General features: G+C 42.9%; 1 protein-coding gene across 1 annotated transcript in view; it reads right to left on the bottom strand.

Annotated features, from left to right (window-relative positions):
- Positions 1 to 12,376, bottom strand: part of DIS3L (DIS3 like exosome 3'-5' exoribonuclease) — an 86,176-nt gene that overhangs the window by 73,383 nt on the left and 417 nt on the right. The window contains exon 2 of the mRNA XM_068275019.1: positions 1,482 to 1,635. Within this exon, the coding sequence (XP_068131120.1) occupies positions 1,482 to 1,635 (154 nt within the window). The remainder of the gene's footprint in view (positions 1 to 1,481; positions 1,636 to 12,376) is intronic.

The following is a 12,376-nucleotide window of genomic DNA, read 5'->3' as shown; positions in this document are numbered from 1 at the left end:
TATCATGCTGGCCCAGCTCGCTGTTCACAAGTAATCCTTTAACTGTCAGCTGAATTTCATCTACTTAATAGGATCTCTGACTGAGAGAAATGTCTGCACTTCAGGTGAATGTGATATCGCTGTATATAGGCAGCCTACGGACAACTGAAGCGGAAACGCAAACCACAAATATTAAGCTTAACATTAAATTACAGACTTCATTAATATACAAGCGTTTAGTAATTAACCAATCTACCCTGGGTTCAGTCAGCCTTTCAGATCAGATAAGAGCCTCTTTTTCACGAGCAGTTGACAGGCAGTGAAATGCCTTTCAAACTCTCAGAGCTGCCTGGTAACTGCTCACTGAGCACACAGTTCAACTGCTCATGGAAAAGAGGCCAAAAGGCATCAACCCTGGAAGAAATTAACCTAAGATACATACTAGGTGGTTTAATGGAAACCCAATAGAAAGCAAGACACCATTCTTCAAACTGTACCTTTCTCTAGATAGAACATAACTTATATAAGACAATAGATTAAATACTTGCTTGTGTCCAGATAAACATGGTGTAAAAAGGAGTAGCTAATCTGGAGATACAGCTGCTTTCTGCTTGCATTTGCTAGAACAGGCATAGGCAAACTTGACCCTCCAGCTGTTAAGGAACTACAAGTCTCACAATGCATTGTCTGACAGCCACAGTCATGACTCAAAGACAAATGCATTGTGGGACTTGTAGTTCCGTAACAGCTGGAGGGCCGAGTTTGCCCATGCCTGAGCTAGAACCACCTAAGGACGCCCATAAATCACTCAATATTGTTGTGCATGATCGACCTTCAGATTTGATCATTTTAGCGGTCCAATGGATCGATTGGGAATGACGGAGAAGTTTCAGTTGCAAAGGGTCAATCGCGATGCTTAATTGTAACAGAGTTCAAAATCACAAGACCAACAGACCCCCAGCTGGTATACTCCCCAAATGTAAAACGGTCGTGTTCCCCCCCCCCCCATTTTTTAAAGCATCACCTCCCTCCCAGCTTCTATTTACTTTTCTGGAAACTGGACTGAATTAAGGAGCCGATCACAAGCTCTTTTGCACAGATAACACCTAGTTTTGGGGTGTTTTTTTAACTCTTGCTATACTGGAAAACAGAAAGACTTGACAGTTTCTTGCTAGGGCCAGTATTATATGTATGTTTATCTCATGTCAAATGTCACTTCAGGTACACGAGTAGAGAATGGTCACAGCAGTAGTAAGGAGCTAAAGGACAATTAAATTGCCCTCCTTCTAGGTAGTACTTAAATGTAATAGCTTTTAAAATAAACTCTTCAGCATGTACGAACAAAAAAAAAATTTCAATTGTTTTTGGAGTGAAAGTTCACTGAAAGAACTTCTGCTATGAATGTTCACCCACACTTTAGACTAGAGCATAGTCTTAGTTCTCCGTGATCAATACTTTGTTAGATACACAGCAATGCATCTGCCTGCACACTATATACTCACCTGCGCCCTCTCTGGTGTTGCACAGCTTGGCATGCTGTCTGCATGAAGATGATGCCCCGAATCTGTGAAAACTCCAGCACTTCCTGGTAATCTTGTACCACCCGGCAGTCTGGGACAACATAGTGTGTCAGCTCTTCTGATAAAAGCTTTCCTTCTGGAAACAGAATTAAATAGAATCAGATTAAGAAAAAAGTGACTTATGGTACAATAAAAACATTTGATTTTCCTGCTTTTTCGACCAAAACGATCAAATGAAAGTTGAAAAGAATCTTTTTTTTTTTTCCAATCAAGAACAATTATCCCTTTTTTTGTATAAAAATCCGAGCAGACATATTGGAAAAATCTTTATATATGATCTAACGGAATAATCAAACAAAATTATTGAATACAAAAAAAATGAAAAATTGCTCCATGTATGGGAACCTTTAGAGAAGAGAGGTCTTCAATAAACAAACTGCCTCAAGAAAGAATTGTCTTTTGCTGCTATGAGTAACTAGACAAAATAACTGCAGACCAATATTGAAGCTCTACATATAATTATATTATTTATAGTTTCCTATATAATTTCAATCATTCTAATCTTTGTCATGCTTTTTTCAAGATCAGTGAAGCTAGGCACATTCCCAACAATTTTTCTGGTCAGTGCAATTAGTTCATTTGAATCTTTTGGACATCTGGTTACGCCATCACATCCAACTGGTCAATCTTCAATAAATGTTGGGCAGTTCACTGATCAAAAGTGTGACAGGACATGTTGGAAAATCTCTGTGCAAGCAGGCTGGGGGGGGTTAGGTGCCGTGTGTGTGTGTGGGGGGGGGACAATGGCCGCACATCACTGCACTACATACAACAAGTGCCGGACACTGTAACGGTACCCATTATCGATATGGTTTCCTAAACGATAGACCGTCTGATTGATTCAATTGACCAGAGTTGATGGCAGCAATCGACAAAGAATGAATGCATCAATTGTTCTGTTGATCCATTTTTTTGGGATCAATTTTACTGACCATCATCGGATTGGTTGCATTTTCCTTCTAATTTATGGGCCCAAGCAATAGTTTGCGGCTGATCGCAATTATTGGATCGGCCAGTTGGGACATTGTATAGTTAATAGACACTTTTAAGCGGACTGTAAACAGCAGCCTCTATCCAGTCCTCTGCTATAAAGCACCATTATACAACACAATAACATTTGCAAAGCACTTTTCTCCCATAGGAATCAAAGTGCATATTTTGCAATACTTGGGGCTTGTTTTATCCTAGAGGGCTTGTTTCCATGCAAGAGAATTCGGACGGGGAAATGCAGCAGCCTGTTGAAATCAATAGGCTGCTGCCTTATTTGCATGTGGGGGTGAAAAACAAACAAAAAAACCCTAATGGCATGCAGCATTTAAACGTACTATTAAATCCAAATCCCTATAGCCATGCATGGTCAGGTCTGCTATGCGCAGGAGAAGGGGTAGGGCAGGCAGAGGCATGGGAGGGATGTCGGCCAGCGTTTGGCATCTGAACACTGTTACTAGAAAAAAAAACTGTAGGAGGCGGCCTAAAGATGCTTATAATCTAATTAACGAGTATAAGATGAGGGGTAGTTTGATCTCTCCTCCATCAAAAAACAAAGGGTAGATACAATATTTATTGATGCACATAAGACAACACGTTTCAAGGGTGCTGGCCCACTCTTTCAGGTCAATACAAAGTGCCTAAGTTGTAGCAGTCATGAGTGTGGGCGTCTCTTACACTGATCACTATACTCAAGCTAGATTCTCGGCAGAGGCTGGGCGTATCATCTAGTGTGTGAATAAGGACAGAAAGAGCAGCACGGGGATAACAACACCAAGGGCAACTGGGGCAATCAAAGCTATCTTCCATCACTCAGCCTAATCTATCTGCCAGATTGCTGGCCAAGAGGGGCCAGGGGCTGCTGTACACAACCTGGATTCCCAACAAGAGTGTTGTTCTCCGCCTTGGCGGAGTTTCATCTAGCAGGTGTACACAACTTTAGGTACCCTCCGCCATAGACAGGCCAGTTGTGTCCCTTCCCACTCCAGAAGTCATTATGGGAGAGAGAAAACAGCAGATGGAGGGGTAGAGTGGCAGTAATTGACATGCTGCCACGCAGAGAGCAGAGGAAGACTCTATGTCCCTCTGCCAAGAGCCCTGAACACCATTAGATAGATAGATATGATTTTTATTTATTTAATTCATTATTTATTTTTGTTGAGAAGGTGCCAGGATTTTCTTGGGTTGTAGAGGACTATAAAACTGAGGCTATAAACAAACCATAAAGCAGTGGTTCTGGGTGGAAGCTTGGCCTACAAGGACACGGTCCTAAAATGATGCACTCTGCACCAGATGAGAGGTGAGAGTTGTGTCCCTGTTACAAAGAATTTTCCTCCCTTTGTTTTCTTTACTGAAAGAAAAAGTAGTTTATACATAAAAAACACACTGTCTCTCATGAATAAGCATGTGTGGAGCAGGAAGTATTGGTGTTGTCAGCAGCAATCAATCATGATGTTAGAACAGACTGGAAAAACAAGCACGGGTCTGATGGGTTTCTGTGGGAGAAAGTGATTGTTCTTATTTTGTAGAATAGCACTACAGCAAATGTATTAAATTAAAATGTTGGCCAATTATGGAAAAGGCCTCATGCTTGGTCCAGATTTAAAATTAGGAACAATGCAAGCAGTGCAGTTTCTGTATACTAACGTAATGTCATTTTCATTTTTAATTTTGTTCCAACACTAGCCTTCCTCAGGAACAAATGGAAACATATTTCTCGTCAAACAGAGTGCTCTGTGCAATCTCTTAAGCTAGGTACCCACGTGAAGACTGCAGAGAATGGATCAGGGAACTTCCGACGACCTGTGATCTGACAAAACGTTCGTTCCCTGATCCATCTTCTGTAGTAGGTACAAACAATGGGTGTGACGCAATCGGGGTACTCGGAATGACTGCTTGCAACTGGATCCATTTTTTTTTAAACGAGCAAGCGCCGTGGGTGGCTGCATCATGCAACATTGTTTAATGAGGCTTTGTTAAATGATGTCGCAAAAAAAAAAAAATCAAAATCGCCATAAAAATTGCATCGTGGGTACAAGCCTTTACACAGCCAATGTATACTTTGTGAGAGAGAAATGTATTATTTTTTATTTAGCGCCAACATCTTCCGTAGCACTGTACATAGTACAAAACAAATAATGCGGAATATACAGTGCTGCCCATAATTGTTCATACCCCTGGCAAATTTTGACTTAGGCGGCTTTCACATCAGGACGTTGCGTTTTAGGGAACGTTAAGGTCGCATAACGTGCCCCTAACGCAACGCATGGTGGTGTTGAAGTTGGACGTCAGATTGAGCCGCGTTGGCTCTTGGTGCGCTGTTTTCGTTCTATCTATACTGATAGAACAGCCGCTCCAGGATAGTGATGGGAAGTCCTGATCTTTTCAAGGATTCGGATGATTCGAATCGGATCATTGAAAAGATCTGGATCTTTGAACCGAATCATTTGAATAATTTTACTAAGGAAGCAGACTGGGGGTGAAATGGCTAGCAGGACACGACTTTCCCTGCACTGTACATTCTGTATGTTCCTGTTTCTTCCAGACAGACATCCACCGTGAACCGAATTGTTCATTGTGATGATCCGGATGATTCGACTGATTCGATCCGGATCAAATTAATGATTCATTCATGATCCGGACAACACTACAAGTCCAGGTTACGTCACCACAGTGCAGTGAATATTAATTAGACATGTGGCTAGTCACTGAGCATGTGCAAGCTGTGTAACGCAGCTAAAGCCCAGTATAACGCACAGCATGCTGCACTTTCATTATACGTGCAGCGTTATACTCCAACGCAACGTGTGCACTGTGAACAGCACATTGATTTTTCATTGCTGTGAGTTGGGCTGCGTTAGAGGCTGCTGTAATGTGGGACTTTAACGTCCCACTGTGAAAGCAGCCTAAAAGTTACTTTTATTCAACCAGCAAGTCATCGTTTGATGGGAAATGACAGGTGTCTCCCAAAAGATAATAAGACGATGTACAAGAGGCGTTATTGTGGGGTAAAAAAAAACACATTTCTCAGCTTTTATTTACATTTGAGCAAAAAGTGTCCAGTCCAAAATTATTCATTCGGTGTGTATTATATCCCACAAGTGGGGCTTGCACTCTTTTGCAGGCAGGCACTTGCCTGTTTTTAAGTAGCGCTGCTCATTTCCTTGCTATGTACTAATGTAATTTGTTTTTGGTCAGTTGCTCCCACTTAACAGCCATGCTTTTGGTGTATATGCAGAGCTTCTGTTTGGGTTCAAGGTGCGTTTGTAGTTTCTGGGGGGGCTCAGCGCACCTCTGATTGGAGGCCATTCGGAGGCGGCCTGGTGTTGCGCTGATCCACCTTTTGCGCAATTTTCAATTTTCGATTTTATTTGATTAGCCGCACCCAGGCTATGCATATACATAGGTTAGGATTTAGTTAGTGTTAGGCCCCTCCCATGGAGGATTGACTTCTTCGCAGTGGGAGGGACGAGTACTTAATAGGTTGCATGCAAGCTGTTACAGGAAACTAACATCCTCCTCCAGTGGTAGACAGATCATGTGTATGCTCGGTGTGTATTACATCCCACAAGTGGGGCTTGCACTCTTTTGCAGGTAGGCACTTGCCTGTTTTTAAAGTAGCGCTGTTCATTTCCTTGCTATGTACCAAAATTATTCATACCCTTCACAAACTGTCACAGTCTGTGGGAAAATCCAAAGTTCTACACCATTCCAAATAGTCCAAGCTTTTCTAAAGCATACTAAATTACCCTGATTAATTGTGAACGGCTGTTTTATTCAACTCAAAAGGGGGAAAACAACAGCTCTCTGCAGCGAGGACCCTGCGACTGCACATTGTGGCTGCTCACAAGTCAGGAAAGGGCTACAAGGCCATTTCTAAATGTTTTCAACTTCCAGTGGCTACAGTGCAAAGAATTATTCAAAAAAAAATACAAGATGTTCCGCACTGTGGAAAATCTCAAAGGACGTGGTAAGAAGCCAAAAATGACACCTGTGCTGGCCAGGTGGAAAGGAGGATAGTGAGAGAGGTAAAAAAAGAATCCAAGGATCACCACCAAGGCCATCCTGGTGAATCTGGGCTCTGCTGGTGGCAATGTCTCAAGGCAGACAATCCAACAGACACCGCACACTGCTGAGTTCCATAGATGCAGACCAAGGAGGATGCCACTTCTCCAGATAAGGCACACAAAAGCTCTCTTGGCCTTTGCAAATGCTCATCCAGGCAAAGAAGACTTCTGGTCTTCTGTATTATGATCAGATGAAACAAAAATTTAATTGTTTGGTCACAATGATGTTTCCTTCATTTGGTGTAAAAAAGGAGAAGCCTTCAACTCAAAGAACACCATCCCTACTGTCAAACATGGTGGTGGGAACCTAATGCTTTGGGGTGTTTTTTTAGCCAATGGACCAGAGAAACTAATCACAGTAAACGGAGCAATACATGAGGATTCTCAACAACAACATTAGGCAGTCTACAGAGAAACTTGACCTTGGGACTAGTGGACATTTCAGCATCACAATGACCCAAAACACACAGCAAAAGTGGTGAAGAAATGGTTAGCAGGCAACAACATTAACGTTTTGGAGTGGCCCAGCCAGAGTCCTGACTTGAATCCAATTGAGAATATGTGGAGGGAGCTAAAGATAAGGGTGATGGCAAAAAGACCCTCCAACCTGAAAGATTTGGAGCTCATTGCAAAAATACCTGTGGAGACATGCAAAAACCTGGTCTGCAGTTATAGGAAGAGTTTGATTGCTGAAATAGAGAATACAGCTTTTCTATTGATTGAGAATGGTATGAATATTTTTGGACTGGCCTTGTAGCCCTTTCCTGACTTGTGAGCAGCCACAATGCGCAGTCGCAGGGTCCTCGCTGCAGAGAGCTGTTGTTTTTCCCCTTTTGAGTTGGATAAAACAGCCGTTCCCAATTAATCAGGGTAATTAGTATGCTTTAGAAAAGCTTGGACTATTTGGAATGGTATAGAACTTTGGATTTTCCCACAAACAGTGACAGTTTGTAAAGGGTATGAATAATTTTGGACTGGACACTTTTTGCTCCAATGTAAATGTTTTTTCTTCCCACAATAATGCCTCTTGTACATCGTCTTATTATCTTTTGGGAGACACCTATGTCATTTACTGTCAAATTACTTGCTAGTTGAATAAAAGTAACTTCAAGTCAAAATTTGCCAGGGGTATAAATAATTATGGGCAGCACTGTACGTAAGAAATATAAAACACTGTACAGTCAGAGTCAAGGAGTTGAACCAATTTTGGGTACCCGGAGTCGGAGGTTTCATAAACTGAGGAGTTGGAGTCAGATGATTTTTGCACCAAATCCACAGTACGGCCCAGTGCACACTGGGCGGATCCGCCGGCCGCATCTGCTTGAAAATCCGCATGGCTAATGTATCTCTATGGGCTGGTGCACACCGGCGGTTTGAGGTTTTCAGCAAGCCGCAAACGTGCCTCTTGCGTATACAGTGATAGAGAGAGATACATTAGAAACGCGGATGCTGATGTGGCCGGCGGATAACATACAAAATCCGCTCGGTGTGCACCCGGCAAATATCGGCTCTCTGCTCTCAAAACCGCTAGCGTTTTGACGATCTGCTAGTGGTTTTGGTGTGCACTGAGCCTAAGTATTAGACTAAGGAGTCGGAGTCTAAGCCATTTTGGGTATCTGGAGTCGGAGTCAGTAGTTTTATAAACTGAGGAGTCGGAGTTGCAGTCTGATGATTTTTGTACCGACTCCATAGCCCTGGTAGTTGGTACATGTGCTTATGTTAGAATTACAGCAGTATGAAAAACACTAGGAGGAGGTCCATGACCTTGCGAGCTTACAATATCGAGGGTAGTTGGGAGGAGACAATAGGGAAGGAAACAGGGGTTAACCACTTTACCCCCACCCGTACGAATTTCTCCGACCCTTTTTCCATCCTTTAACCCCCAGGGACGGAGAAATCCGTACTTTCCGCGCTCCCGCCGCTGCTCCCGCTCGCTCTAGCGCGCACTCCCGCTCGTAAACACGTCGCTCGCCCAGAGATCAGTGAACGGGAAAATCCATTCCCGTTCGTTGATCTAAGCCCTGCAATGATCCGCTGCTTTTCCGCTATTGCCATCTTGTGGCCAAATAGTAAAACTACACCCTAAATCATTTTTCACATACAAATTCATTACTTATACAGAAAAAATTAACTCATTACCTCCCACACTCCCCATTTTTTATTTTTTTTTGTAATTAAAAAAAAAATAAAAAAAATTTACAATTAAAAAAAATACATAAATAGTTCAGGAGGGTACAACACTGTTACTTTATAAACTATGGTCTTGTAATTAGGGATGGGTGCAAAACTGAAAAAAATGCACCTTTATTTCCAAATAAAATATTGGCGCCAAACATTGTGATAGGGACATAATTTAAACGGTTTTATAACCGGGACAAATGGGCAAATACATTTCATGGGTTTTAATTACAGTAGCATGCATTATTTAAAAACTATAATGGCCGAAAACTGAAAAATAATTAATTTTTTCCCACATTTTTCCTATTTTCCCATTAAAGCATATTTAGAATAAAATAATTCTTGGCATAATGTCCCACCTAAAGAAAGCCTAATTGGTGGCGGAAAAACAAGATATAGTTAATTTCATTGTGATAAGTAATGATAAAGTTATAGACAAATGAATGGAAGGAGCGCTGAAAGGTGAAAATTGCTCTGGTACTCAAGGGGTAAAACCCCTCAGTGGTGAAGTGGTTAATGGGTGAGGCAGTGGGCCTTCAGTGCTGCCTATAGCAAATTATAGGCTTGTCTGAACAGGTGTGTTTTCAGAGAACGGGGCATGACGAACTGACTGAGGGAGAGAGTTCCAAAGGAAAGAGTCAGCCCGTGAGAAGTCCTGGATGCGACAGTGAGAGGAGGTCACTAGGCTAGAGGACAAAGGGGTCTCCTGTGAGGAACGGAAAATCTATTATTCTGCCTTTACCTTAAGTCCCGTACCCACTACGCAATTTCAATGATGATTTTTCTAACGACCGGAGATTTTTTGAGCAATGAGCACTCATTTCTGCAATCTTGGGACCTGGGTACAGGCGTTCGATTAAGCGAACGACATTTGGCAACACGTGGCAATAACAAACGTCATGGCAGATCTTTAAGTTCCCCGACGACTCCACGCAAAGTACCACGATCTATTGAATTCCCATTCGCACCCGGCGCATGATGTCAAGTGTACCCACTGGCAGGAAGATAAATTGTGAACACTCATTGTTGGGGGGACATCACTGGGATCCATCTTCCTGCGTCATCAGGTAAGCAGTCACTCAAGCATACAGTGTAAGAATGTACATTAACCGTTGGCAACCAGTTATCAGCTATAGAAGATGGGTTTATTCTACAGGAATTCTACTTGAGGAGAGCTCACTGACAAGCATGCTGTGGACTTCAATAGGGGACTGATCTGTGAAGGTACACTAGTCAATATTTTCAACAGATCAGGTGTAAAATTTGATTAAAAACCATTGTGCGCAACGAAAAGCTACTAAAAATGATGGCCTTCTTGATTACCATTGATCATTTTATTGACCAAACATTAATCAAGAAGGGCCATTCCTATTCAGCAGTGATGCACTGGGACACATCTCAAGCTCACTCCAACCTGAATTATCGCAAATTCGTTCCGTTTTAAGAAAGCAGACTTTTTTTCTTTAGTATTTTAGTAAGGGGGCTTTTAGGACCATTGTAGTCCCTTACACACTTCAATGAGTTCTGGTTCACCATGAGCTTTCTGGTTAGTCTGTACCTCTCGTTGTTACAAGCCCTACTCCATAGAGCCAAATTAATCCATGCCATGCACTGATGAGGATCAAACAATCCAAAACTGTATGCATGTTGGATTATTATGGCTCTGTACAAATTAACAAGTTGACATCATTGCATTCCAGCAGTTCTGGAGGTGTGTTTAGCTTCTAAGGGCAACAATGGTTAATTTGCATATATTCAGCAGTGATGCACTGGGAGACATCTCGGAGCTCACTCCAACCTGAATTATCGCAAATTCTTTCTGTTTTAAGAAAGCAAACTCTTGTTTTCTTTAGTATTTTAGTAAGGGGGCTTTTAAGACCATTGTAGCCCCTCACACACTCCAATGAGTTCTGGTTCACCATGAGCTTGCTGGTTAGTCTGTACTTATCTGAAAACAGGTACCCAAGAGGTTAAAAAACACAGCCTGGGTATTCCGGAAAGCCTTTTTTGTTCTGTTCTCACTGCTGCTGCCGCCTGGGAAGTCTGTCCCCATTAGCTTGGCTGTTATCCGCATGCTTATCTCATTTTCTAAACAGCCGGTATTCTCCGTCCCAATTACACTTGCTCTAATCTTTATGAATTTACATGTGTTGAGATAACCACAGCACAAGGCGGTAATTTCCCGCACTGCTCAGGAATTGTAGCTTTTCATGCGGAAACAGCTTTTATGAATGGACATTTTGCTAAGTGGTCAGTAAAGTCAGCTGTTTTGAGCATTACCGCATGCGGGAATGCTTTATGAATAGAGGCCAAAGTATTAAAGCAACCCTAAAAAAAAAAAAAGTGAGATACTCACCTATGGAGAGGGGAGGCAGAGTCTTCCCTAGCCTCTCCATATGCTCTCATTCCATCACTGTCTCCCAGAAGCCTTCAGAGGTATTCGTCTCCTCCAGTTCTTCTGAAGACAAGTGGATCCTTACTGTGCAAGTCCAGGCTCGGGCATGCGCACATCTTCAGAAGCACTCAGCGATGCAAGTGCCTCCAAAGCCCCCCAAGTTTAAATGTGTGAAATCTAAATGAGGACAGCAGAGGCAAGAAGCGACATAGCGAGGACTAGTAGGCTCCATGGGATGCAGAGGCTTCCCTTTCAATAGACAATTTTTTATTTTATTTTTCTTACTTGCTTCAGGGTAGATTTAAAGTGTACTAGTACTCTAAAGATCTGATACTTACCCGGGGCTTCCTCCAGTCCCATAAGCTTGTCTGAGTCCCACACCGTCCTCCCACGGTCTGCCGTCCAGCCCCGGTAACAGGCTCAGTCGGGTCCAGTCTGGGTCTACTGCACATGCGCAGACCTCCCGCAGTAGACCCAGACTGGACCTGACTGAGCCTGTTAGTGAGGCTGATTGCGGCTGAACGGCAGACCGCGGGAGGACGGTGTGGGACTCAGACGAGCTTACGGGGCTGGAGGGAGCCCCGGTAGGTATCAAATTTTTAGAGTTTAACGTCTCTGGTTTACTTCAAAACCAGAAACAAACCTGATATTTACCTATAGAGAGGGAAGGCTCTGGTTCTTATAGTTCCTTCCCATACCTCTCACGGTCCCCTCGTTCCAGCGCCGTTACTACCGTTCCAATCAGCTGCCGCAGGAGGCTTTAGAAGCCCGAGTGCTCCTGAAGATGGGCGGCTCTGTACTGCGCATGCGTAAACGCACTAAAGAAAACACGCTAGCACTCTTGCTGCTCAAAGACTTTGGAAGACTCTTGCACCAGCACAGAGCAGTAACCGACCGATCGGTTGGATACTGCTACCGGGGATGAAAGCAAAGGAACAAGGGGACCATAAAAAGCGTGGAAAGGCTCTATAGAACCCAGAGCCTTCCCTCTCCAAAGGAAAGCATCTTTTGCTTTTGAAGGTTTCCATACTTCCCAACTTTCTGAGAGGAGAAAAAGGGGACACTTAAGCCACGCCCCTGTCACACCCCTAGTCCTGCATACCATAAAGTTTTCAGAAGAAAAAAAAAACAATGAGAGAGAAAGTGTGTCCTGAAAGAGGGACAAATGAGGATAGATGGACAGGACTCCA

The sequence above is a fragment of the Hyperolius riggenbachi genome, chromosome 3 (assembly GCF_040937935.1).
Source record: "Hyperolius riggenbachi isolate aHypRig1 chromosome 3, aHypRig1.pri, whole genome shotgun sequence".
In the NCBI taxonomy this organism is placed as follows: Eukaryota; Metazoa; Chordata; class Amphibia; order Anura; family Hyperoliidae; genus Hyperolius; species Hyperolius riggenbachi.
The sequence above is the reverse complement of the archived record's forward strand: the minus strand, read 5'-3'. Positions and strand labels throughout refer to the sequence as shown.